The 27,778-nt window shown below is 41.0% G+C and overlaps 1 protein-coding gene across 1 annotated transcript in view; it reads left to right on the forward strand.

The window, feature by feature from the left end:
- Window positions 1-383: 383 nt before the first annotated feature.
- LOC100389245 (ATP synthase F(0) complex subunit C2, mitochondrial-like) overlaps window positions 384-27,778 on the forward strand; it is a 55,890-nt gene continuing 28,495 nt past the window's right edge. Inside the window, exons 1-3 of the mRNA XM_078365996.1 lie at window positions 384-420; window positions 4,419-4,480; window positions 11,164-11,336. Coding sequence (XP_078222122.1) covers window positions 384-420; window positions 4,419-4,480; window positions 11,164-11,336 — 272 coding nt within the window. The remainder of the gene's footprint in view (window positions 421-4,418; window positions 4,481-11,163; window positions 11,337-27,778) is intronic.

Consider the following 27,778-nt stretch of genomic DNA (forward strand, 5'->3'; position numbering starts at 1 on the left):
TTCAGACGGCCAGTGAGAAAGTGGGCAACGGCAAGGAAGAAGGAATGGGGTCTAGAAAAACCTAGGGACCCGAAAATGGGCCTGGTGGCCTCCACTACAGGGTCCGTCAGCAGACAGGGCAGAGCAGGGACCTTTCCTCTGATTCCTTCTCCACTCTCAGCTCTCCCACCCCCACAGACCTCCTGGGAAAGCAGCACCACCACCATCCTCTGAAAAGCAGTTCTCTTCATCCACCCCTTACCACTGACAGTGACAACCTTAGAGCGGGAAATTGAGATGTTAATTCAGGATTCAGACTTGAACCTGCTTACCACAATTTCATTTATTTTTCAGGAAAAAAAATATGTGTCTGTTAATTGTCTTGGTCAGTATTATTCGAAAACATGGAGCCTCACTTCAAAGTTAAGGAGAATGAATCATGTAAAATGTTGATGAAAATTTCATTTCATTCCCAAAACCTGCCTGTAACAGTGACTTGGGGGCTAATTGTGGATCACTTTGTGACTTGGGAGTAAATGAATCCCTTTTCACATGGTTTGTCTGCAGAAGACCAATATCTCAACAGTTAGGACCTTTGGAGTTTAGCTAAACAGTTACACAGGAAGAAGTCAAAATGATTAAATTACATAATTCTAATAATTTGAAATATGATAACATTTGACTCTGTTTTTATAGGAAACTAATTTGCTTTAACTTTATGTCTTTCCTTTTAATGTGCTCTTAAGCAGTTAAATTTGCTCTTTGAAAAGTGGAGTTTCCTCAGAATTCCTCTAAAATGTATCCTATTCAAGGGTTTATTTTCTGTATCCCTTGTAGCCTCTTTAGGTTGCAGGTGCCATTAATTCTCGTTATTTAATTTCTTAGCTATGTATCCCCTTCCTTAAGTGCTGTGCAGTTGACTCTCCTTAAGCAGCAGGTTAATGAGGGACTTTACCTTTGAGATTACATTTACTGTACGGCAGTCCTCTCACCTTTGTAGAGTTTATCTCAGTCATCATTCACATCAGGATAGAAAAGGAAGTGCTCTTTGGGGGCGGGGCTTGGTTTATATAGAGCTTGAAAGCAATGTGTGCCAGGCTGTCCTCACGTGTCCCTGGAAGCTCACCTGATGCCTAAAACAAGCATCACCCTGCTCCATTTGATTATTTGGAGGAAGGTGTTACAATTGGGGCCAAGAAGACTTTGTGAATCAGGCTTAGATTTAGTCCTAATTATTCCTTCACCTCTGCTTTTCTCAGCTGTTCCTAAACTGTCTTATTCCCTCACTAAAAGTGGTATCTCATTCCTTAGGCAGCCCAGAGCCAAGCAGGCTTCAAAACAGGTAAAAATAATCTTAGAGAATGGGTTTGTTGGTGAGTGTGTTATCCTCTCCGTTCCTACCGTATGAAGTCGTAGGCTGTAAGTCAGCTCTGGAAGCCCAAACTCAGTCCTGTGTTCCTGATATGCAACCTGAGGCCAGACGCTCACACACAGGTGCTTGGAGACAGAGAAAGGCTTATTCCATCTAGCCAAAGCAAGGAGGTAAGAAGGCAAGAGCTCCCAGATCCACTTTAACAAAAAGCAGCAGCAGGGAGTTTTAATGCAGCCAGAGAGTAAGGGGAGGGGAGTTTCAAGGAATTGAGGTGGGGGGAAGAAAAATCTGTGTTTCTTCAATCTTAGATGACACCTTCAGCATTCAGACTTCTGGGCATCAGCGGCTGACCACAATGTCCTTCAAGGCATTCATTCCTTCTGCAAACGTTTTGTTGTGGGCCTGATTAGAATTTTCATTACTCCAGTCCCACATCATGATAAATTCTTGGACTTCAGGTATCAGGTGAATTGGAAGATTGCGTTATTTTTTTTTTAATAGAAAAAAATTTGCAGCCATAATGGTGGCTGCCATCACTACCTTGCAAACTCTTAATTCCAAATTGGACTCTCCCTCTCTTTCCTGTTCATTCTTGGTATCTCTCTTTCTCCCACTTTCTCTTTTCCCTTAGTCCTCATACCCAACTCAACATATGTTTAATGGGCCGCCAGGTCATATGAAGAAAAATCAAAGAACAAAACCTGGGTTTAGCCCACAGGCAGTGAGCCCAAAGCTGCACAGAAGTCAGGGAGGCAGCGTGGGCTGTGGACGTGGTCCTTCTGCCCCTCCTGTCCCTCTCAGTAGCAATCTCTGTTCTATTCCCTATTTCTCCCTGGTTTCCTTCTTCCCTTACTCACCTTCAGCTCCTTTCACCAGGTTTCCCTTTAGTGAAACCATTTGGGCATGGAATTATCTGTTCCATATTTAGTGTGAGGAAAAAGAAACCCCATCTTCATTTTCATCTATTGGCAAAACCTGACTTTGGTAACCTCACGGAGGCCTTAGACCTCCCTTGCCTCTGATCCGCTGTCTACTTCCTTTGGGACATTGTTTCAAATAGGCCTCTTCCAATAGGTGGGTGTGGCAGTGCCACCTTGACCAAAAAACGATTACATTTTATCACAAGCCTAGAGCTGCTTCCCACATCATCCCAGCCTAGACTGTGGTATTTATCACCTATTTATGTTAACCACAGAGGAAGTAGCCTCTAATCCAGATAATGTAGTGGCTTATTAAGAGACAGTTGAATGGAATATCTGCATTTTAAGTTTCTTATTAAAATGATCAAAATTTGAAATGTGATTTTCTATATTTTGACAATTAAAAATGAAGTAGAAAGATTGTATCTCCAAAGGAAAGTTCACATCTTTGGAAATTTGCAAACTATGTAAAGTCATCTAAAAATATCTTCTTCATAAAAGTTAGCCTTAGTTTCAGTAATGTGTACTTTAGTTGTTCTCTTTGCTGGATTTCTGTTGCTGCCTGATAAATTCACATAAATTCATTGGTTTAAAATACACTAATTTTTTAGTTCATAGTTATTTAGACGGCTGGCACAGAGGATAATGAACATAAATGACAGAAATTATATTTGGAAAAAATTGTTATCTCTCATTGCAAATGGATCCTAACTTTAGACATTTTAGGTAACATAAAACTCACCTGTGGCCAGATGCCTGCATTGTGCCATTTCTCTGGGTTTAATACCAAACTGGCTCTGAATCATGTGGTTTATCAAGCACATGAGCCTGATACCAATTATCTTGAGAATGTGAGAATTTGATGGAGTAGATAAAGTTTGATTCAGAAATACACCAATTACAACACATTGTTGATAGCAGGGAGTTTTTGTTGGCTTGTCTTGTTTTCAGCATGTCCTGTCTTCCCCCACTGTGGCTCTGTCGGGTGCTAACCTGGTGTTCTGCTCTAAGCTCCCCCTCTGCTTTGAGTCCAAAGCAGTGGGATTCGGAGCCTGGTCCTAGGGCCAGCCACTCAGTTTCACTGGGAACTTGTTAGAAATGCAAATTCTCAAAGATTAAGGTAGTTTTCCTCGGATTTTTAAAAATTTAATTTCTTTTTATACTTTAAGTTTGGGGTACATGTGAAGAACATGCGCATTTGTTACATAGATATACATGTACCATGGTGGTTTGCTGCACCCATCAACCTGTCATTTACATTAGGTATTTCTCCTAATGCTATCCCTCCCCCAGTTTCCCCCACCGACAGGCCCCATTGTGTGGTGTGTGATGTTCCCCTCCCTAGTGTCCATGTCTTCTCATTGTTTAACTTCCACTTATGAGTGAGAACATGCAGTGTTTGGTATCTGGCATAGAAAAGAAAGATAGAATAAAGAAAAGAATGAAAACAAAGAGAGAGAGAGAGAGAGAGAGAGAGAGAGAAGGAGGGAAGGCAACATTTTATGCTACCTAAAATGTCTGAAGTTTAGAATCCATTTGCAATCAGAGATAACAATTTTTCCAAATATGATTTCCATCATTTATGTTCATTATCCTCTGTGCTGGACTGCTAAAGAGCTATGAACTAATAAATGAGTGTATTTTAAACCAATAAATTGGAAGGAAGGAAGGAAGGAGAGAGAGAAAGAAAGAGAGAAGGAAGGAGGGAGGAAGGAAGGAAGGAAAGAGAGAGAAAGAGAAAGAAAGAGAAAGAAGAAAGGAGAAAAAGAAAAAGAGAAAGAAAGAAGGAAAAGAAAGAAAGAAAGAAAGAAAGAAAGAAAGAAAGAAAGAAAGAAAGAAAGAGGCAAATTCCCCAGCCCCACCTGCTGATTCAGCTATCCAGGTGTGAGAATGCATGTTGTTTGACCAGCCTTCCAGATGATTTTGATATCTTGATACGCACTAAAGTTTGGGAACACCTGATCTTAAACCAGGGGCCATTGTGTCCAGAGATGCTTGCTGCTTCTTCTAGAGCAAACATCGTGAAGAAAGTTAGCCTAATTTAATACCTGGAAAGCTAATAACTAACCTTATTTATGCATATTAAATGGCACCTGGCTGAAATCAGCTCACACCTTATACACCGAATTTTGTGTTTGTGTATGCAGACAGTCACCAGCAAGTGGAACTGATGCCACCAAACATGGGGGACTCCTACGCTGGAGGCACTGTGCGGGGCTGAGTCCTGACAAACTCCGTCAATTGGCCACTGCACCTTTGTCAAGAATCAGTTGACTTTTCATGTTGATCCATTTTGGGGACTCTCTATTGTGTTCCAGTGATGTATTTGTCTATTTTGTCACCAAAACCACACTGACATGATTGCTGTAGATTTATAGTAAGCTTTGAAATTGAGTAGTAAGTATTCTAACTTTGTTCTCCTTCAATATTGTGTTGGCTGTTCCGGGTCTCTTTGTTTTCTGAATAAACTTTATAATCAGTTTGTTGATATCAATTGAATAGCCTCCTGGAGTTGCACTGGATCTGTGGATAAAGTTAGAAAGAATTGGACCAGGCACAGTAGCACACACCTGTAATACCAGCATTTTGGGAAGCCGAGGCAGGTGGATCACCTGAAGTCAGGAGTTCAAGACCAGCCTGGTCAACATAGAAAAACCCATCTTATTAAAAATATAAAAATTAGCCAGGTATGGTGGTGCATGCCTGTAATCCCAGCTACTCTGGAGGCTGAGGCAGAAGAATCTCTTGAATCAAGGAGGTGGGGTTTGCAGAGAACTGAGATCATGCCACACCACTACAGCCTGGCACAGAGTGAGACTGTCTCAAAAAAAGAAAAAAGAAAAAAGAATTGGCAGCTTAACAATATTGAGTTTTCCAATCCATGAACAGGTAATATCTATTTGTTTAGACTTTTTCTTTTTTTTTCAATGTTTTACAGTTTCTCCATACAGATACTATATATGCTGTCTTGTAAACTTACCTGTTTCATTTTTTTATGCTTTTTTTACTGATAATTATTTCTTACTAGTATTTAGAAGTGCAATTGACTTTTGTCCATTAACTTTTTATTTTACAACCTTGATACACTTGCTCACTTGTTTCAGGAGGTTTTAATTTGTTTCTTCTTTTGTTGTCTATTTTTCTAGTTTGTTTGGAGTTAATGCATATATAATCATGTCATCGGTGTATGAATCATGGACAGTTTTTTTTTGTCTCAATTGGTGTATATTTTATTTCTTTTCCTTGTATTTTTGAGCTAACTAGAACTTTTGGTACCATGTTGAATGAAAGTGATTGAATGACACATCATTGTCTTATCTCCATGTTGGAAAGAAGATGCTTATTCTCTCACTGTGAAGTTTGCTGTTAGCTGTTGGTATTTTATATATGCTCTTCTTCAGGCTGAAAAAGTTCCCAACTATTCTTTGATTTCTGAGAATTTTTATCATGATTGGGTGTTTTATTTTCTCAAATGCTTTTTCTGCATTAATTAATATGCTTTTCTTCTTTCATTGTCCTTTTTTAGTCTGCTGATGTGGCACATTACATTGATCGATATTTGAATGATGAACTAATATTGAATGCCTGAAATAAATCCAGCTTTATCATGGTATATAATTCATTATAGAATTAGGAATTCAATTTGCTAATATTATATTAAATATATTTTTGCATCTGTGTCCATTAAAGATATTAGACTTTAGTTTTTATTTCTATAATAAAAACTTGTCGTTATTGGATTTGGTATTAGGGCAATCTGTAAGAAATTTTGCAGAATTCATATATCTTTTTAAATCAAACATTTGGCATTGCATCAGTTAAAGTATCTAAACCAAGTGTGGTGGCTTGCAACTGTAATCCCAGTATTTTTGGAAGCTAAAGGGAGAGGATCACTTGAACCCAGGAGTTAAAACTCAGCCTGGGCAACACAGTGAGATCCCATCTCTACAAAAAAAGAAAAAAAAAAACATTAGCCAGGCACAGTGGTGCATGAATGTAGTACCAGCTACTTGAGAGACAGCTGGAAGCTTCACTTCAGCTAGGGAGGTTGAGACTGCAGTGTCTGTGACTGTGCTACTGCGCTCCAGCCTGGGTGATGGAGTGAGACCCTGACTACCCCCAAACTATAAAAGCACCTAAGCCTTATAGTGTTGGTTTTTTTTTTAAGATTGCTCATTATTGATTCATTTTATGTGACAGGTTTAGGCCATTTACTACTTCTTTTTCAAATATTGGCAGTTAATGTCTTTCAAGAAATTGGTGCATTTCACCTATGATATAAAATTTGTTAGTATGGTTGTTCATAGTACTCTTACTATTCTTTTAAATCAGAATTACAGTAGTAATGACCTGTCTTTCATTTCTGTATTGTCACTTGTGTCCTTCTGACATTTCCCTGCTGAGAGGCTTATCAATTTAGTTGAACTTTTCAAAACCAACCTTTTGATGTCTTTTCTGTTCACGACTTTTTTTTTTTTTTTTTTTTTTGAGACGGAGTTTCGCTCTTGTTACCCAGGCTGGAGTGCAATGGCGCAATCTCGGCTCACCGCAACCTCCGCCCCCTGGGTTCAGGCAATTCTCCTGCCTCAGTCTCCTGAGTAGCTGGGATTACAGGCACGCGCCACCGTGCCCAGCTAATTTTTTGTAATTTTTAGTAGAGACGGGGTTTCACCATGTTGACCAGGATGGTCTCGATCTGTTGACCTCGTGATTCACCCGCCTAGGCCTCCCAAAGTGCTGGGATTACAGGCTTAAGCCACCGCGCCCGGCCTGTTCACGATTTTTGTCCTGTGTTCCCCCCTCCACCCCATAGATTTCTGCTCTATTTTTGCCCTCTTTTTAAAAACCATTTTCCTGTATTCTGCTTTTTTTTGGGCTTAAATTGCCCTTATTTTCTAGTTTCCTAAAATGAAAACTTAGTTTATTGATTTTGGCTCATTCTTCATTTGTAATATATGCATGCGACACTGTAGCTTCCCCTTGAATTTCTCTACTTCACACACATTTTAATAAATTATATGTTTTGTTTTCCTTAATTCAAAATATTTTATATTTTCTCTTAAAATTTCTTTTTTTTAGTCTGGGTTAGTTAGAAGTATGTTTAATTTTTCTAATATTTGGGAAATAATCTAGCTATTTTTCTGTTATTGAGTTTTAGTTTAATTCTGTAGTTTGAGAATATACTGTAAGCTCTCTAATTCTTTTAATTTGTAATTGTGTGTTTCATGGCTCAGAATGTGATCTATCTTGCCAAATGTTTCATATGAGCATGAAAAGAATGTATTTGCTGCCATGAGCAGATGGAATGTTCTATAAATATGATTATGCTGGAACCCTGTTGTATAGTTAGTATAGTGGTAATACATGTGGGAGAAAGATTGTTCTGTACACAGGTGATTAAATGTCAGCTTTAGTCACCCTGTATCTCAGGGCTGTGACCTTCACAAATATTTTTCCATCATTTAGCCCACTCTCCCTTGCTTCTCCCTCTCCTAACTGCAGGGTTATCCATCTATTTCTTTGAACCACCGACTTGTGTTGACTGTTTTTCTGCCACTTAGGAAAGGCAAGAAAGCTTCAAGATGCTGGGGTGAAATGAATGTCAGTCTCTCAGTTGAAATACAGCCCTGGACAATTTTTTTCTCTGGGAAATAAGCTGTATTTGGATTGGCTTTCAAATATGCCTCACATAGTAATATTGTCAGAAAACCTCAAAGGGCTCTTGCTCTAAATCTCTGTAAATTATTGGAGTAAAAGCAATGCAGTCCTGGAGGACACCAAGGACTCTTATGCAGAGGGGAGACAGACACTCTCTTCTTGCTTCGGGAGCCCGGAGTACATCCTCATTGCTCAGAGGGCTCTGGAGCATAAACAGACTGAATCTCCACTGAGCAGCCAGGTAGATCATGATGTGGGTAGAATGTTGATGCCACTTAGCAGAAGTGTCCTCATTTTTGAGTCTTTCTGTCGGTTCATTTAAAACACTGTAAATAAGTTGGTTACATACAAAAGGCTGGAGGCTTTAATGTGGTAAATGGAATAAGAAGTCAGAAATCAATTGTTTCAACTGGCTGGTAAGAGCTAGGATAGCTGGGGTTGACTATGATTAAAATAATGGGAAAAATCCAACATTCAGCATTTGCTTATCTATCAGCTGGGGGCTGGTGGTGTCTGAATTCGGCTCAGATTACAGCTGTTTTAGGCCACCATTTAGGGAAGAGTTGCTTATTCCTACAGCTCAAACAGAAAATAGAAACTTATTTCTGACAAAACCCAGAAACAAGGATCCTTCTTGGCCATCATCTAAATCTCCCAAGAGTGGATGATTGATCATTTCCTGCTCAGTAATGACAGTGTGGTATAATAATTGATAGATTAAAAATAGACAAGTAAATTAAGATAATCATTTCTTTGGTCATACTCTATAGAGAGGCAAGAGGTGAGATAACAGGCTTTAATTTAGGTCGCACACTGGCAGTGTATACAGGGTTGTCTTATTTTGAAACAATTCATAGTAAAAGCTATCTTTTATTGGGTGGGTCTGATGGAAAGACACTGAATAACCTCCTTTGCCTGTGTTGCAAAGGAGAAGGTTGACTCAAATTCAGTAACGCGAGGTGCAATGTGGGATAGGGCGGGAGGCAGGCCTAACAAATCATGGAGTAGTGATATTTGTCATTGGTGCTTGTTGTCAACTGATCTAAGAACATCCATCGTGGATAACTGGTTGGACCTTATTGGTAAATGAGTAGCCACCAGTAGTCAGATATTGGTGAGGTCTATAGTTTTCCTGACACACATCTTGACTTTGGGAGAAAGTAGATCAGAAACTGACATGTGCTTCCCATAAAATCTTGTCCTTGATAAATGTGTAAGGTAGTGAGCAGGTCCGGAACAGTCATGCATCCTGGTTCAGTAAGTTGAGTAAATCCCCAGGTCTCTGTCCTCTTGGGTCATCCTCCATAGCTGGTGTGAAACCACCTATTGGAGCAGGAAGGACATTTCTCTGGAGACCAATCTAGTTATACATCTAGTCAGCTTCCAGCAAGTCCATGGGTAAACACAGGATGGTTTCAGAGTTAGGCTTTGGGCACTTTATGAAGGCTATCGGGTGAGGTACTCACAGAATTCTTGCAACCATTTCTGATAGGAATAAGGCTTGTGTCACTATGATATTGAGAAGTCCTCATATCTGAAGCACTGTTAATTTCACCAAATAAAATCCAATCTTTTTAATACTAATTAACAAAATGTATCTGATTTTCACTGGAAAAGAAATTAGCTGCAGTGTTTACAGTTGCTACCTGTGGTGTTAATCTTTTGATCAAATATTATTTATCTATGTGGATGACACTGCCACGCTAACAGTAGCTGAGGAGGCCTTGGATGAGGAACATAACTAGCATGGGCATTCTCCTTTTAAAATATATAATAGATTTGTATTAATTCAATGTTTAAAATATAATGAAAAATTAAAAATATTCAACCATAAATTCACGGTTCAACTACAGAAATTAATTTTATTCTTTGTTGGGTCATGTTTTTACACTTGAATAATAGAAATATGAATGATTTAGATATTGTTTAATGATACAACACACAGTTTAGGACTGTAAATTTTTTGAAATATATCTCTGCCTCCTTTACCTAGGATTTTTCTTTTTCCCATTTTAAAGATTTCTTTTGCTCTCCATGTGATTCTTCCCTTTATATTCAATTTGCTTAGAATAGTCCACTTTGTGAATAAAATTAGTCATATACTAAGAACTTAGTAAGTCATCTGTTCCAGACATACTGAGTTTGCATGTTTGTGTGTGTGTCCATGGGGGTTGAGTACCATTTATAGGAGTACCATTTATAGGCACCATTTATAGTACCATTGTATAGGAATTCTGTCTGTTGGTTGCATAGACAAGAAATTACAATGACTTATTTTCTCTCATGGAAACAAATTACAGAGGTTGAAAGTTAAGAACTAGTTTTCCACCTTCTGCAACACTAGGGAACCAATCTATTTTCATCTTTCTGTTTTGATTTTCTGAGTCAGAGGCTGACATGCTCATATTTGCTTCAGGGTCCAAGATGGCTATTGGAGCTCCAGTGATCTCATTTGTGTTTCTGATAAAGAGGAAGAGAAGAAGTACAAAAAAACCCTTTAAGCAGATCTCTGCTCCTGTTTTTAGCATATTTTCACATTTTACCAACGTAGCACACCAGCTAGAAATCAATTCCAAGGAAGGCTAGGTACTTCGCAATCTTTTAGCTTGTGCTATCACTGCCTCTAACAAATTCAGGGCTTTGTTGCCAAAGGGGAATTGGAAAAAGACCCTGGAGAGGCAACTCGCTGTTTCTGTTGCAGTGGCCTTCCCAGCGTACTTCAAGTCAACTGTCACTGTGGGGAGGGCTGGCCTTGTCTCTAGGCCTTGATCCTACCTGAGGCCAACTCTAGTTTTAGAATGGCCAGTGAAGCTTATCTGTCTTTGTGACCACTTCGGGGGGATTGGATATCCTTCTTTATTCTGTCCACAAATAACTACGAAATATCCAAGTACTCTCTGGGAATTCTCAGTTCTCTGTGTTGCCCCAGGCTGCTCTGTTCTGGGGCAGGCCCAGTTCTCTCTGATTTGGATCTTCATTCCTCTGGATAACGCATGATGTGCTTAGAGCTTGGAACATTACTTGAGCTAAAAGCAACTTGAATAGCAAGTCAGGTAAATAAACCAGTGTTGAAGGAGTGCTTCTTACTATGAAAGGTAAAATAATCTAAAGACAGGTGTGCTGAGGCATAATGATGATGGAATTCTTAAAGCAGTGTGGCCAGAGACAGGCAGATATAAGTGTAAAAAAGCCAACCGTCAAGCTGTGATGAAAATTAGTGGCTGCCATTTGCAGGCAGAAAAATCAATGCTAATGATTCTAAGATCTGCCTTCCAGGAGGAGGCAGGCAGGTCAGGCCCTGCAAAGGACTTCTCTGCACAGGAGCATGATAAGCTGCAAGGGTCTGTGGAGCTGCTTTTCATTGAGAGAGTTGTGCCCCTGGGGGTTCTGGTGCAACTGGAAATGAGGTCAGAGAGCCTGGGAACCTCTGAATAAGGATAAGCGATAAAAAAAATTTAGAGCTACATATACTTTTATTTGTAATATTTAATGTTTGTCTGGAGCTTCATTTGTAGCAGAAAGCGGTATGCCTCTACTAGACAGAGTAACACAAAACTTTTCAAACAACACAGTAATAACATTCTTTCCAGAATAAAATATGTGAGGAAGTAAAGTCTTTTCCCTTTATAAAAAAGAAACGAAAATAAGGAACAAGGAAGAATGACCACTAATTCTTGGAATCCTGAGAGGGAGGCAACAACTTATCCATTTAAGTAAAAGCAGCCAGAGGTGTATAAGTATTACACTTTAAATTTGAAAATGTTTTTGAAGTGAAAAACTCTGTTTTTATTTTAGTAGTTGAAGTGTTTAATTTCTGTCTCCTAAAGTCATCTATACATTCTTGAAGGGCAATAATAATAAAAATCCTCATTTTTCAAGGCAAATATACATTAAAATTAAGCATACTAAAAACCACTTCTCAACCATTCCACCTTCAGGCTGTATAGAAGTTCACAGGACCCCGGCACCATTTCATCTTCCTTCAACTTCTGGATGTGGTAGAGGGCCACAGGCACGGGGCCTTTAGGAGGCATCGTCTGCCTCTTGCTCAGGCCTCAGGTCCACGCATCAGTGTGGGATACACACACACTAAGCCAGCAGCACCCTCAGCCCCGCAGCCTCCGTGAGTGAGCTGGGGCCACAGTGTGTGATATTCTGCCAGTAGAGGGAATGGTGGGGAGGCTTTATCTTTGACTCTGGTTTTTTTATGCAGGACTCGTTGATAGGGTTGGTTTGATTTTCTTTTCTGTCTCACAAGTTAGCTTTCCCATATCTTACGGACAGTAGTGGAATGACAACTGGAATATGAGTGCCTCTGACAATGGAGGGGTAAAGCTTTATGTTCTTTAAAAGTGGCATTCAGAGGTAGGAGTGAAAAATCTCAGGGCCACTGCTCTTGGATATAAAACCTATCACATTGGACGGAGTTCTTCTGTCTCTGAAGCTTCAAGATGGGGTGGAGCCCACTGCACTCCTTCGCTGGGGAAGCGTCTCCTCATGGGGCCCTGGGCCCAGCCTCTGTTTGTGTGCATGTGTGTGTGTTTCCTTCATCACTTGTCTTTCCATTTCACCAATCGAAAGTATGTTTCTTAAGGATCTTGATAAATAATTCATGCTAATGTCCTAATGAAATATACATTTTAAATGGGAGGCCTTTTGGAACAAAGCTCCACTTTACACTCTCCCGGTTTAATGATTTGGTGTTGCTGGGGAAAAGAGAATTTAATCTCATATCTATCTTCACCTCATGACTTACTTTTTATAGACAGTTTACTAATAAATGAGGAGGAAGATTCAGTTATAGATAATTCTATCACCCAAAATAACCATTTGTTCTGTGCCTGCTACCACCTTCTGAGGTGCCTGTGCTTCCAAAATCTTTTCTCTAATTAATTTTTTTTTGAGATACAGTCTCACTCTGTCACCGAGGCTGGAGTGCAGTGGTACAATCTCGGCTCACTGCAACCTTTGCCTCCTGGGTACAAGCAATTCTCCTGCCTCAGCTGAGTATCTGGGATTACAGGTGCCCACCACCATGCCCAGCTAATTTTTATGTTTTTGGTAGAGATGGGGTTTCACTGTGTTGGCCAGGCTGGTCTTGAACTCCTGTTCTTATGATCCACCCACCTCGGCCTCTCAAAGTGCTGGGATTACAAGCACGAGCCACTGTGCCTGCCCTCTAATCTGAATTTTATTGACCTTAGACAATGCAGCATGTGTGTGTGAAGAATGGCAGCAGTTTATCCTTCTGAAAAGTCATGGTCCTGGTACATCCATTGCTTTGTCTCCACCTGGGTCCTGCAAGTGCTGATACACAGTCAATGTTCCATGAATATTATCCATCCACTGACTAACCTAAAACAACAACAACAAGAGAAAGCGAACTCAAGCCAGAACAAGCAAACACAACAAGAAACATAAGAAAAAAACAGTCCACATATATCATACCCAAGATTTCAAACTTCTTCCCAAAAGTTTCCAAAAGTATAATTTGACCCAACTATGCAAAACCAGGCCATCATTTTTACAGACTCTAAGAGACAGCAAACTCACTCCTGTTTCTGATCCTTATCTCCCTGAAACATAAACATCACAGAATCCAGCCTAAGAAAAGTACACAAACTTCTTTTTTGTACAAAATGCAAGTGCCTCCTCTGAAATTGCAACTACTAATTTAACAACATATATCAACAATATAATTATTTTGTGGGGAAACGTGTGCATTGAACAGACACTTGCTCAGCACTTACTGTCTGGCAGGAACTGCCTTGGGCACTAGAATATTACTCTTTGTCTAAACCAAGCAGACAAATCAGCAAACTGACACAAGAACAGAAAACCGAACACCGCATGTTCTCACTCACAAGTGGGTGTTGAACAATGAGAACACACGGACACAGGGAGGGGAACATCACACACCTGGGCCTATCAGGGGGTGGGGATTCTAGGGGAGGGACAGAAGGGGGTGGGGGGGATTGGAGAGGGATAGCATTAGGAGAAATACCTAATGCAGATGATGGGGCAATGGATGCAGCAAACCACCATGGTCTGTTCCAGTTTTGAATATATTCCTGATTCAATTTTGTAAGTCATATCTGGATAGGAATTCGTTGGAAACTCAAAAGTTTCCAACTTTTTGACATATAGTTGCTCATAGTAGCCACTAATGATTCTTTGAATTTCTGCAGTATCAGTTATAATGTCTCCTTTTTCATTTCTGATTTTTATTTGGATCTTCTCTCTCGTTTCCTTAGTCTGGATAAAGGTTTCTCGATTTTGTTTGACTTTTCAAAAAAGCAATTCTGCTTCATAGATTTTTGTATTTTTTCTTTAATTTCAATTTTGTTAATTTCTGCTCTGATTATTATTATTTCTTTTTTCTAGTCATTTTGTGTTGGGTTTTCTTTTGACTGTCTAGTTTTTTAAGATGCATCATTGGGTTATTTAAAGCTTTTTCCATTTTTTGATGTAGGAACTTAGACCTATAAAATTCCCTCTGATTACTGCTTTTGCTGTATCCCATCGTTTTTGGTATGTTGTGTTTCTATTATCATTTTTATTAATTTTCAATTTTCTTTTAAATATTTTTGTAGATCCATTGCTTATTTAGTAGCATATAGTATACTTTTTTATGTCTTTGTATAATTTCCAAAGTTTCTTGTTATTAAATTTCTAGTTTTATTTCACCTTTGTCAGAGAAGATGGTTGATATTATTTGAATTTTTAAGAATGTTTTAAGACTTGTTTTGTGATTTAACATATGGTTCATTCTTGAGAATGATCCATGTGCTGATGAAAAAGAAGTGTATTCTGCAGCCATTAGATGAAATGTCCTGTAAATATCAGTTAGATCCACTTGATCTATAGTATAGGTTATGTCTGATGTTTCTTTATTGATTTTCTATCTAGAAGATTGGTCCAATATTGAAAGTAAGGTGTGAAAGTCTCCAGCTATTATGGTATGGGTGTCTATCTCTCTCTTCATCCCAGATAATATTTGCTTTAGATATCTGCATGCTTCAGTTTCGGGGTACATATATATTTAAAATAGTTATATTCTCTTGCTATGTTGCCTCCTTCATCCTTATGTAGTGATCTTCCTTATATGTTCCTATAGTTTTTGTCAAGATTTCTTTAATCTGACATAAATATAGCTAGCCTTGCTATTTTTTGATTTTTATTGACAAGGAATATCGTTTTCTATTTATTTTCATTTTTAGTCTATGTGTGTTTTTATAACTCAAGTGTGTTCTCGGATTCTGTTTTTTATTGTATCCATTCAGCCACTCTTTCACGTTTGATCGAATGATGTAGTCAATTTACATTCATTGTTATTACTGACAAGTAAGAGCATGCCCTTACCATTTTGTTTGTTTTCAGGTTGTTTTGGGGTTTTCTTTTTCTTCTTTCTTCCTGTCGTCACTTTAGTAAAGATGATTTTATTTATTGATATGATTTAGTTTCTCTCTTTTGTGTGTGTGTGTGTCTATTGTATTGTTTTGCTTTTTGGTTTGAGGTTACCATGAGGTTTGTAAGTACTCTTTTATAACCCATTATTTTAAGCTGATAATAAGTTAACACGGTCTGCAGAACCAAGCAAAAACAAAACAAATAAAGACTCTATGGCTTAAGTTTCCCCCCTGCTTTTTAACTTTGTTGTTTCTATTTATATCTCACTGTACTGTGTCTTGAAAAGTGACTGTAGTTGTTAGTTTTCATTAGTTCATTATTTATTCTTTCCACTGAGGATCAGAGTTGTTTACACACCACAGTTAAAGTGTTATAGCATTCTGCATTTTTTCTGTATGCTATTACATGTCAGTTTTCTACCTTCAGATAGTCTTTTATTGTTCATTAGCATCCTTTACTTTCTGATTGAAGTACTCCCTTTAACATTTCTTGTAGGACTGGTCTGGTGTTGATTAAATTTCTCAGCTTTTGTTTGTCTGGAAAAGTCTTTATTTCTCCTTTGTGTTTGAAGAATATTTTCACTGTACATACTATTCTAGAATGAAAGGTTTTTTTTTTCCTTTCAGTACTTTATGTCACTCCACTGTCTGCTGCCCTATAAGGTTTCCAGTGAAAAGTCTGCTGCTAGACATACTGCAGTCCCATTGTATTATATTTGTTTCTTTTCTCTTGTTGTTTTGGGGATTCTAAAATAAAATATCTTGAGGTAGTTCTCTTTAGGTTAAATCTACTTGGTGTTCTATAACCTTTGTGTACCTGAATATTGATATCTTTCTATAGATTTGGAAAGCTCTCTGTTATTATACTTTTGAAAAAACTTTCTATCCTATCCCTTTTCCTACCTTCTCTTTAAGGCCAATAACTCTTAATATTTAACTAATTATTTATTATTAATATTAACAACTCTTTAATATTAATAACTAAATCATAGCAACAGAAAAAATTATCTTCACTGAAAGGAAGACAGAAAAAAAAGGAAGAGAAGACCCCAAAACAACCAGAAAACAAGTGACAAAATGGTAAGTGTATGCTCATATTTATCAATATAACAATGAATGTATATGGACTAAATTATTCAATCAAAAGTCGTAGAGTGGCTGAATGAATAAAATAAAAACAACACCCAATAACTCAGCTTTGTGAGACTGTTTTCCAGATTCTTTAGGCATGCTTTATTGGTTTTTATTCTTTTTTTATTCGTCTCCTCTCACTCTGTATTTTTAAATAATCTGTCTTCAAGCTCACTAATTCTTTCTTCTACTTGATCAATTCTGCTCTTTAAAAAACTCTGATACATTTTTTAGTATGCCAGTTGCATTTTTCAGCTTCAGAATTTCTGCTTAATTTTTTTTATTTTACTCCCTTTGTTAAATTTATCTGATGGAATTCTGAATATTTTTTCTGTGTTATCTTGAATTTATTTGAGTTTCCTCAAAGCAATTATTGTGAATTCTCTGTCTGAAAGGTCGTAGATCTCTATTTGTCCAGGACTTGTCCCTGGTGCCTTCTTTAGTTCATTTGGTTAAGTCATGTATTTCCTGGATGGTGTTGATACTATTAGATGATCTTCAGTGTTTAGGCATTAAAGAGTTAAGTATTATGGTCTTCACTGCCTGGGCTTATTTATAGTCTTCCTTCTTGCAAAGACTTTCCAGTATTTGAAAGAACTTGGGAATTATGATCTAAGCTGTCTCTGCTTTAGCGGGTATCCCAAGCTCAGTAACACCATGGTACTTGCAGACTTGTCAAGGTACCACCTTGATGGTTTTGGACAATATCAAGCAGAGATTTTAGCTCTCTTCCCTTACTTCCTCCCAAGCAAACAGAGTCTCTCTCTATGTTCTGAGTCACCTAAAGCTTGGAATGAAGTGAGACAATCACCCTGTGGCCACCACAACTATGACTGTCCTGAGCCACACATGAAGCCAGCACAGCACTGGTCTCACCCAAAGCCTGCTATGATCATGCCCTGGCTACTGCCTCTCTTCACTCTAGGCCCTCAGGTTCTACAGTCAGCCAGTGGCAAAGCCAGCTAGGCCTATGTCCCTTCCATTAGGTGACTAGGTTCCCTAGGTCCTGGTTTAGGTCCAGAGGTACTGTCCAGGAGTGAGGGACTAGATTAAAACATGTTAGACGTCTACTGGTGTTCTGCTCTATGGTGGCTGAGCTGGCACTCAAACCACAAAACCAGTCCTTCCCACTCTTCCTTCCCATTTTAAAAGTCAGAGGAGCCTCACCTGATAGCCACCACCACCCCTGTCTGTGAGAAATACTTCCAGATTAGGTTTGATGTTCCCAATGCAGAAGGGCTATTCGGTCAGCTTGTGGTAAATGCTGCCTGGCCTGGGACTCACATTGCAGAGCAATGGGCTCCTCTCTGGCCTAGGGCAGATCCAGAAACACTGGGCAAGAGTCAAGTCCTGGAACTGGGGCCCTCAAGAGCCCACTTTTGGGGTCACACTGGTACCTAGGGTCCAAGACAAAGTCTCTTTTACTTTTCCCAAGCAGAAGTTCTGCCCATTGCCACCACAGCTGGTAATGTGCTGCATCTCACCTAAAGGCAGCAGTTCTCAGAGGCTCACCCAAAGCCCTGAACATTGTACCTGGGTGTTGCTGCTGGCTATTTAGGGCACACAGGTTTTCCAGTTAGCAGATAATAAGTGCTTCCAGTACTAGTTCCTCTCCTTCAAGACAGTGGGTTACCTCCAGTCTCAGGGTGTGTCTAGAAATGTTATCTGTGAGTTAGAACCTGGAACGGGGTCCTCATGACTCTGTCCAGTGCCATATTCTGCTATGACTGAGCTGGTATCCAAGATAAGAGACAAGCTCTTCCCACTCTTCTGTCTCCTCTTTTCTTTCTTCTTTTTATTTTCTTTATTTCTTCTGAAACAAACAAACAAACAAACAACATGGGACAGGCTGCTGAGCCTTGAAGGGGTTTTTCGTGGGGGTCTTTATTGTTGTTGTTGTTGCTGCTTTCTGCTTGTTTGATTTCCTTCAATAGTCATGTCCCTCTTCTGCAGGGCTTCTGCAGTTTGCTGGGGGTTCACTTCAGGCACTGTTCATGGGATTCATTCCCATGCCTGGAGATGTCACTCAGGGAGTCTGGGGAACAGCAAAGATGGGTGCCTGCTCCTTCTGGGACCTCTGACCTTGAGGGGCACCAATCTCTTGCCAGTAGGATTACTCCTGTATCGGGTGTCTGACAAACCCTGTTGGAGGGTCTCACCTAGTTAGGTGGCATGGGGAGCAAGACTCATTTAACAAAACACTTTGTCCCTTAGTGGAGAAGGTGTGCTTCAACCGGGGGAAATCCACTTATCTGGGCTGTCTGGATTCCTCAGAACTACCAGAAGGAAATGCTAAGGTTGCTGATCTACAGAGACTGTAGTCTCCCTCCCCCTAGGGGTTCAGACCCAGTGAGATACTAATTCTGTCCCCGAACCTGTGGCTGGAGTTATTGGAGCTCTGGCAGGGAAGCCACTTCCAATGAGGAAAGATGAGTCAGGGTTAGGCATGAAGAGGCACTCTGGCTGCAGACTGCCACAGCAGGTGTGTTGAGCTGTGAGGACAAGTCTTGGGACCAAGCTATCCAGCTTCTGGGGCTCCAGCAGGAGAAAAGCACAGCCTGGAGCTATAGAAATGGGTGCCGCCCTTCCCCTTCTCTGGAAGCCTCGTGTGTTAGGCAGCTGTGAGTCCCAGTGCTGGCTGCTGTCTCTCCCCCAAGGAGCTCAAAAGGCATAGACAGCAGGCAGCTGCAGCCAGTGCTGGTGTCCCCTCCCACTGGGATTTTGGTAGGCTTAAGCAGATTCCAGCTGAGAGGCTCTAAGACTGCACATTCCAGTGTTGGGGGCTAGCCCCCAGTGGCCTGGGTTCATGAGTGGGATCTTTTGTTCATGTGTAGGAAAAGCACAGTTTCCCCAGCTGGGTAGCACCTCGCACACCACCTTCCTTTGACTGGGGGTGAGAGGTTTCCCTGCCTTGCACTCAGGTGGGCTGCTGCACCTCAGTGCTCTTCCTCCTCCTCCTGGGTCACACAAGCCTTCTAGTCAGTTTTGATGGGGTGACTTGGCTACTTTGGTTCAGTGGAGGATTCATAGGCTTATTATGTTTTTTTCCCAGTGGGAGCCTCCAAAGGCTGATGCTTCTATTTGGCCATCTTGATCCCACTCTGCTATTTTCAAGTGGAAGGAAGAGGTCTCTTTTGGAGCCCTAAGCTGTCCGGTGTGGAGTTAGGGGAGGTGGGATGTCATCACTTCCCTGACTGTCCCAGCTGGTTCTCAGTGTGCCACATGCTCCCCTAGCCTACTGTCTCTGGGCTTAGTTCAGCCCTAGGGCTCACCTAAGGGTTGCCTGGACTGTCCTTCAAATTTACCTGGAGACGGAAAGCACTTTGGCCCTCACTGGTGAGCTCTGCGGGAACTCAAGTGTGGACCCCCGGGATCAGTGATTCCTGTCTGGCTAGGGCTGGTTTCAATGCGGAGTTTGGTCCAGCTTTCCTTTCTGCTCTAACAGGGCAGCAAAGTTCAATGCCTCACAATTGCTGTGCTCTACCTGCCCTGGTGCCCAGAGATGCCCACATGGCATCAAGGTGATCATGTTGCTGCTGCCAGGAGTGGGGGAGGAGTGGGGGAGGAGTGGGGGAGGAGTGGGGAGGAGTGGGGGAGGAGTGGGGGAGGAGTGGGGGAGGAGTGGGGGAGGAGTGGGGGAGGAGTGGGGGAGGAGTGGGGAGGAGTGGGGGAGGAGTGGGGGAGGAGTGGGGGAGCAGTGGGGGAGGAGTGGGGGAGGAGTGGGGGAGGAGTGGGGGAGGAGTGGGGGAGGAGTGGGGGAGGAGTGGGGGAGGAGTGGGGAGGAGTGGGGGAGGAGTGGGGGAGGAGTGGGGGAGGAGTGGGGGAGGAGTGGGGGAGGAGTGGGGGAGGAGTGGGGGAGGAGTGGGGGAGGAGTGGCGTCGGAGATTTGGGACTGTTTTCTCTACCTGTCCCATGCCTCTTTCAGTGATGTGGAGGTAAAACCAAGTACTATGAGGACTGGCCTGGTTTTTGGTTCTTACGAAGTTGTTTTGTGTGTGTGTGTGTGTGTGTGTGTGTGTGTGTAGATAGCTGTTAAATTGGTGTCTTTGTGAGGGAGGGAATAATTGGTGGAAACTTCTATTCTGCTATCTTGCTCTACCTTCTGATATGTAAATTATATATCAATAAAGTCATTATTTAAAGAATAAGAGCAGAAAGACATCCAGGGTTCTTACGATATGAGCAGCTTCCTAAAACTCACTTAAGAACTTTAAATCAAATTCTCTGGGGTTAGGGCTCTGTTATTTGAATTCTTTAAACAATTTCTCCAGGGATTCTGGTGTTCAGTGTAGTTTGAAGCGGCTCTAAAGCAACTGTAACAACTGTAGCCTATTTTGGAGAATATATTCAAGTTAAACTTTCAGCAAATGTCAGAAACAAGTTTCTTAATCATGACATTACATGGAGCTGTATGTAACATGTGTGAAACTGTAGGATTTACATCCAAAAAAGGAAGGATTCTAAAGACTTCAAGAGATGATTATCTCATAGTGAGGGACTGTACTAAAGGAACTTCCCGAGTCTGCTAGGGGCTTTGTTTCAAGCATAGGAAGTTTTCTGCCTCTGGCTGGCTAGGGGCTTTGTTTCCAGTTTTCCCACCTCTGGCTCTTAGGCGGCTTTGTTCAACGGCAGGGACTTTTCTTGCCTCCGGCCCCTGGAAGCAGAGGCTCAGTGACTCAGGGTTTGAAACCAGTAACCAATCCAGTAAAGGATTCAAACATCAATTAATCCAGAGAAAGTTTGAAAAAAACCCTCTTACCGGATGAGAAGAAGAATGGGGAGGGAATAACTCAGGGGCATAATCTCCAGCCACCCAAGCCTGCAGTGGCACCCCCTCTGGGTCCCCTTCTGCAGTGTGGGAGCTGTCCTTTTGCTCTGCCTACTAAACCATACTACCACACACTCTGGGTCCACGAGTTCTGTCTGAGTTGTGACACTCACCGTGACACCGAGGTCCCCTTCGGGACTGGAGAGACCAAGATCCCAAATTCCAGGGAATCCAGTTGCAACTAATCCAGTTACAATAGCAGTGCAGAGAAAAAAAGAATGGAAAGTAGAAAGAAGGAGCAAAAACAAGAGAAAGAAAAGGCAAGTGTGAGTGAAAAGACCAGTCAGAAACAGAGAAGACAGAATTTGTGCAAATGGAGTGCTGGTATTCACTCAGGCTTTTCGTATAAGACACACCCAGCAGGGGACAGACCTTAATCTTATTTTCACCGGCATCTATCTTTGAGTTCCCAAAACCTTTCATAATCTATTATAAGTTTCTCTAGAGTTTCCTTTAAAATCCAACCATGACTAGTCCGATTTAGACGGACAGCATTTGCAGGCAGTAAGGTGTAGCTTCTGCAGAAGGGGATGCCGTCTCCATTCACGAGGTGCTATTGTTTCCTTAAGCACCAGGAGCAGGCTTCTTAAATCAATTGACAAGGATTCTTTCTGAGGCTGACTTTAGTTTTTATTTATTTATTTATTTATTTATTTATTTATTTATTTTGAAACGGAGTTTCGCTCTTGTTACCCAGGCTGGAGTGCAATGGCGAGATCTCAGCTCACTGCAACCTCCGCCTCCTGAATCCAGGCAATTCTCCTGCCTCAGCCTCCTGAGTAGCTGGGATTACAGGCACGCGCCACCATGCCCAGCTAATTTTTTGTATTTTTAGTAGAAACAGGGTTTCACCATGTTGACCAGGATGGTCTCGATCTCTTGACCTCATGATCCACCCACCTCGGCCTCCCAAAGTGCTGGGATTACAGGCGTGAGCCACGGCACTGGGCCTGAGGCTGACTTTAAACATGTGGTGAGATGTGCTCTGAGAATCAGATAAAGAATACTTTCCATTTGTGAAAAAGGCCTGGTAAGCGCAATAGAGTCATTCTAAACACACAATATTTTCAAAATAAATAACAAATAAATAAATCGCAATAAAGATAATGTATTCCTAAGGAAATCACGTTGACTTTTTTTCTCTTTTTGTAATATGTGAAATAAGAATAAGATAATTTCTAGACGGGAATTTTACAATTTGATAGCAAGCTAAAATGAAGCAATCTGAAAAGGAAATGAAGGAGATCCCGAAACACCGTTGCCTTCCCAGCTGGGACCCAGAATAAGGAGAAGCAAGGTTAGCAAGGGAATGAATGACAAGCTCTAATTAGATCTGGTTTTGTGATGTGTGTAAACCTTTAAAAATTCTTGAAGCCGTGAAAAAAGTTTTGAAGAGAGAAGCATAATAGTGTTTCCTATATCATCAATAGAATATGATTTTCCTTAGTGTCTCGTGAATGGAATAACAGGTAATTTAGTGCTGTCATTCTCTAAGTTAGTTCGAGTATGTGACTTCTAGACCGGCAGAACACCTCCTGGGAATTTGCTGGCATACTCAGTCTCCATCCCAGGCCTACAGAACAGCAAACAGGGGACCATCCCAGCAGTCTGACTTTTAACAAGCCCTCCAGGATACCTGTGCCCACTAAATTTGAGAATCATGCCTATATATTCATTTAAGCTTATCTAAAGGCTGTGTTAAAGAAAAATACCATGCAGTTAGATTTCATGCATTTAGAGTCCATGAGGCCAACCATCTTCTGCTTTTCCTGTCTCTGGTGCTATAAAGTGGAAAGTCGAGATGACACCTTCCTTGCCATGGAATACTGCATTTCTGCAGTGATGCCCTGAGAGAATTGTCAGGGTGTGGAGAGAATAGGGGTGGAACGTGAGAAGGGTCATCTAATTGGAAATAGTCCCATTATTGAGAATCAAGAAGATTTTCCATGGCTTTTCTGTGAGAACTATCATTTTTGCCCTGAAGTGGCATATGGGGATGATAATTTTAATGAAACACAGTCGAAACTGACTTGAATTCGAAGAGAATTGTAGCCCTCTTGGTAACAGGCTCGGGACGCCCAGGCTGGAGTGCAGTGGCGCAATCTCGGCTCACCGCAACCTCTGCCTCCTGGGTTCAGGCAATTCTCCTGCCTCAGCCTCCGGAGTAGGTGGGACTACAGGCACGCGCCACCATGCCCGGCTAATTTTTGTACTTTTAGTAGAGACGGGGTTTCACCTTGTTGACCAGGATGGTCTCGATGTCTTGACCTCGTGATCCACTAGCCTCGGCCTCCCAAAGGTGGTCCTTATTTTAACATTTGCTCTGGCAGCTCCTCTAGCCCAGTCTTCACCTATGCCCTTCTGTCAGTAACAATGAGTACCAACAGATACTTCAAGGGTTTTCTTTTTAAAATTTATTCTGCAAACTTGGTCATCCTGGTTCATAATCCATTAATTTCTCCTGAACAATGTGGACAACTAATGTCTGAAAGAAGATAAAAAATGCAAGGATTTTCTGTGTGATCTCCTTCAGTTCTGCTCTGATCTTAGTTATTTATTCTCTTCCGCTAGCTTTTTAATTTGCTTGATCTTGCCCCTCTGGCTCTTTTAATTGTGAAAATAGGGTGTCAATTATAGATCTTTTCTTGCGCCTCATGTAGGCATTTGGTGCTATAAATTTCCCTCTAGACACTGCTTTAAATGTGTCCCAGAGATTCTGGTACATTGTGTCTTTGTTCTCGTTGGTTTCAAGGAACATTTGAATGTTGTCCTGGATAATATCCTGAAGAGTGCTGTCCAGCTTGGATTCTTTCTCCCTGTCATATTTAGTTACACCAATCAAACGTAAATTAAGTCTTTTCACATAATCCCATATTTCTTGGAGGCTATGTGCATTTCTTTTCACTCTTTTTTTCTAATCTTGCCTTCTCATTGTATTTCATTGAGTTGATCTTCAATCTCTGATATCCTTTCTTCTGCTTAATCAATTCAGCTATTGAAACTTGTGTATGCTTCACAGAGTTCTCCTGCTGTGTTTTTCCAGCTCCATCAAGTCATTTATGTTCTTCTCTAAGCTGGTTATTCTAGTTAGCATTTTGTCTAACCTTCCTTCCGGGTTCTTAGTTTGTTTGCATTAAGTTAGAACATGTTCCTTTAACTCAGATAAGTTTATTATCTCACCTTCTGAAGCCTGCTTCTGCAAATTCATCAAATTCATTCTCCGTCCAATTTTGTTCCCTTGCTGGTGAGGAGTTGTGATCCCTTGGAGGAGGAGAGGAGTTCTGGTTTTTGTGAATTCAGCCTTTCTGTGATAGTTTCTTCCTATGTTCCTGGATTTATCTACCTTTTGTCTCTAAGTTGGTGACTTTTGGATGAGGTTTCTGAGTGCATGTCCTTTCTGTTGATGTTGAAGCTATTTTTTTTTCCGTTTTTTAGCTTTCCTTCTAACAGTTGGGACCCTCTGCTGCCGGACTGCTGGAGGTCCATTCCAAAACCTCTTCCTTCCTCTGGTAGCTGAATCCCAGAAGGGTACCCACCAGATGTCAGTCAGAGCTCTCCTGTATGAGGTGTCTCTTTGGATATACGGGGGCCCAGGGAGCCACTTCAGGAGGCCGTCCGCCCCTTATCAGAGCTCAAGTGTTCTGCTGGGAGCTCTGTTGCTCCCTTCAGAGCTTCTGTGCAGGGACATTGAAGTCTGCTGCAGCAGAACTCACAAAAGCCCCTTTTCCCAGATGCCCTGTCCCGGGAAGTTGGGGCTTTGTTTATAAGTCCCTGATGGGCTGCCGTCTTTTTTCAGAGATGCTCTGCCCAACTAGGAGGGACTCTAGTCACTGCCTGCCTGCAGAGGCATTGCTAAGCTGCCGAGGGCTCCGCCCAGCTGCTGTGTAAACTTCCTTGCAATTTTGTTGATACAGGCAGGGTTAGAACTGCCTCTGTAATGGCAGACACCTCTCTTCCCACTGAGCTCAACTGTCCCAGGTGGAGCTCAAACTGCTTTGCTGGCTGTGAAAATCTCAGGCCCATGTGTTTCAGTTTGCTGGTCTTTGTGGGAGTGGGACCTGCCAAGCCAGATCCCTTTGCCCCTGGCTTCAGCCCCCTTTTTTTCAGAGGACTGGGTGGTTCTGTCTCACAGGCATTCCAGATGCTGGCGAAAACAGCCGCCCAGTTTTGCACTAGAAATCTGTGGTGCCAGCTAAAATGGCTGCCCAGTTCTGTGCTGGAAACCCTGGTGCTGGTGTTTTCAGGCTGATCAGAAGCTCCTGGTGTGCGGGCTGTAAAGATCGTGGGAAAAGCACAGTATCTGAGCCGGAGTGCCAGATTATCCAGAAAAGTCCCCAATGGCGGTGGGATGGTCCTCTGGCCCCTCATACTTTCCAGGTGAGGCAGTGACCCACCATGCCTCCGTTTGCCCTACTTGGGCTACACCCACTGTCCAACCAGTCCCATTGTGATGACCCTGGTACCTCAGTTGGAAATGTGGCAGTCCCATTGTGATGACCCTGGTACCTCAGTTGGAAATGTGGCAGTCCCATTGTGATGACCCTGGTACCTCAGTTGGAAATGTGGCAGTCCCATTGTGATGACCCTGGTACCTCAGTTGGAAATGCTGAGATCATTCACCTTGTGCATCACTCTGGCTGGGAACTGCACTCTGGAGTTGTTTCTATTCAGCCATCGGGCAGATGTCCCCAAGAATTTGTTGTAGAAAAAAATAATTTGGTCTGATAGGTTTATGAGTCACTTTTTTTTAAAGGACAGACGTACATTGCACCACTTCTTCTGTCTTTCTGCATCTTTCTGTCGTCTTAACATTTGCCAAATTATATTAGCTGCTGAAGTCTTCCTTCTAGACTTTATTTTGGGTTTCTGCCTTACAGAAATCTGTTACTATAACTTTACTGAAATATCAGGAAGAAGAAGAGACTGACAGATTTGTCTAGTCTTGGACCAGAAGTTCTGTAATGCGATGCTATTATTGTTCATTTCTGCATTAAATACTTCCCCTGAGCTCAAGATGAGGGAGTTGAAGAAGGAATGACGAAATGTCTTAGGCCTCATTAGGGATGTTTGTCTTGGTCCCAAGAACAATGGGAGATAATTGAAGTGTTTTGGGGAGAAGTATGCCACGGGTGTTTAGGGAGGATAGCCGGGAATCACAGGAGCTAGTACTCTGTGGTCACTTAGACTTGGGTTGATGTCCTGACTTTGCTGCTGACCAGATGTGGCTCTCTGCAGCTTGCTTCATCACTGAAACCCTCATTTTTTCATTTGTGTAGTGATGTCAATAGTACTTACTTTATTTGCTTGGTTGTTACACAAACTAAATTTAAAATTTTGCATATAGCTCTAAAACAGTACAAATTACATAATAAGTACTTAATAATTGTCAACCAAATTATTATTTTCAAGAAAAGGAGCATCACTAAACACAGTGCTAATATAGAATGAACATAAGGCTGCTTTCTCTTTGAGTAGATCCCAAAATAGCTCAGTAAGTATTTCAAATTTCCCAGTAGCTGGAGTAGAAATAGTTGATGGCAAATTAAATACAAACATATTATTTATTTTTAGTCGGATTTAAAATTGTTGGACATATTATGGCAGCTAGTCAATCTTATTCCCTTGGTTCACTATAACTGGCTAATTTTTAATCTGTAGACCAAAATCAATGACCTGTCTGGGTAAACTGAAGTAACTTGAAGGAGACATGTCAAGGTCAATGTTATAAAGTCACTAGGCCTAAGAAAAGCCATATCACAGCGTTTAAAGCACAAGCTTGGTAATCGAAAAATCCGACTGGGTACATTAAAGCTGGTATTTTTATAGTGTTATCATTTGAAAAACAATGTAATACTTTTAGGGGGTAAGCAGATATTTTGTGTAGTGGGATCTGTCTACTAATATGTCTGCTTATTTATCTATATATTTTTATTAGACTAATTTTGGTGACTCAGAGGAATTCCAGTTGGGATAAAATTATTGCATTTATAAGTCAATAATAAACACCAGCCCAGTTTCAATTAATCATTTTCTTAATGATAAAAGATAACTATTAATATTTTATGATTATTACAAATATATTGCAGTAGAAATTTTAGCTTGTTATAATATCAATGTCATTGAAAATATTCTCAATTTAAAGGAGTCTTTTCTGTCTACTGCCTCACGTTTTCCATTTGAATCCTGACTTCTCCTTTATCCCTTTTACATCCCTCTCCTTTGAACTAAATTTTAAGGAATGTGTGGTAATCTCATTGACTACTCTCTGTCATAGTTTTTTTTTAAATGGTAAATATTTTAAAAACAAACTTTTGTTCTTTGGTTTACTTGCAAAACGGACCTCATGAAGGCTGCACAATGTTTTGAGTGTAGTGTGTCCTGCATTTGCCCCGAGAGTCTCCTTTGAGTCACCCTGTGGGATTCTGCTAAAATTAAAGACTCCGTGTAGATACTCATAGGTTTTACTCTAGAGGCATCTGTC

Source organism: Callithrix jacchus, chromosome 2 (assembly GCF_049354715.1).
Source record: "Callithrix jacchus isolate 240 chromosome 2, calJac240_pri, whole genome shotgun sequence".
NCBI lineage: Eukaryota > Metazoa > Chordata > Mammalia > Primates > Cebidae > Callithrix > Callithrix jacchus.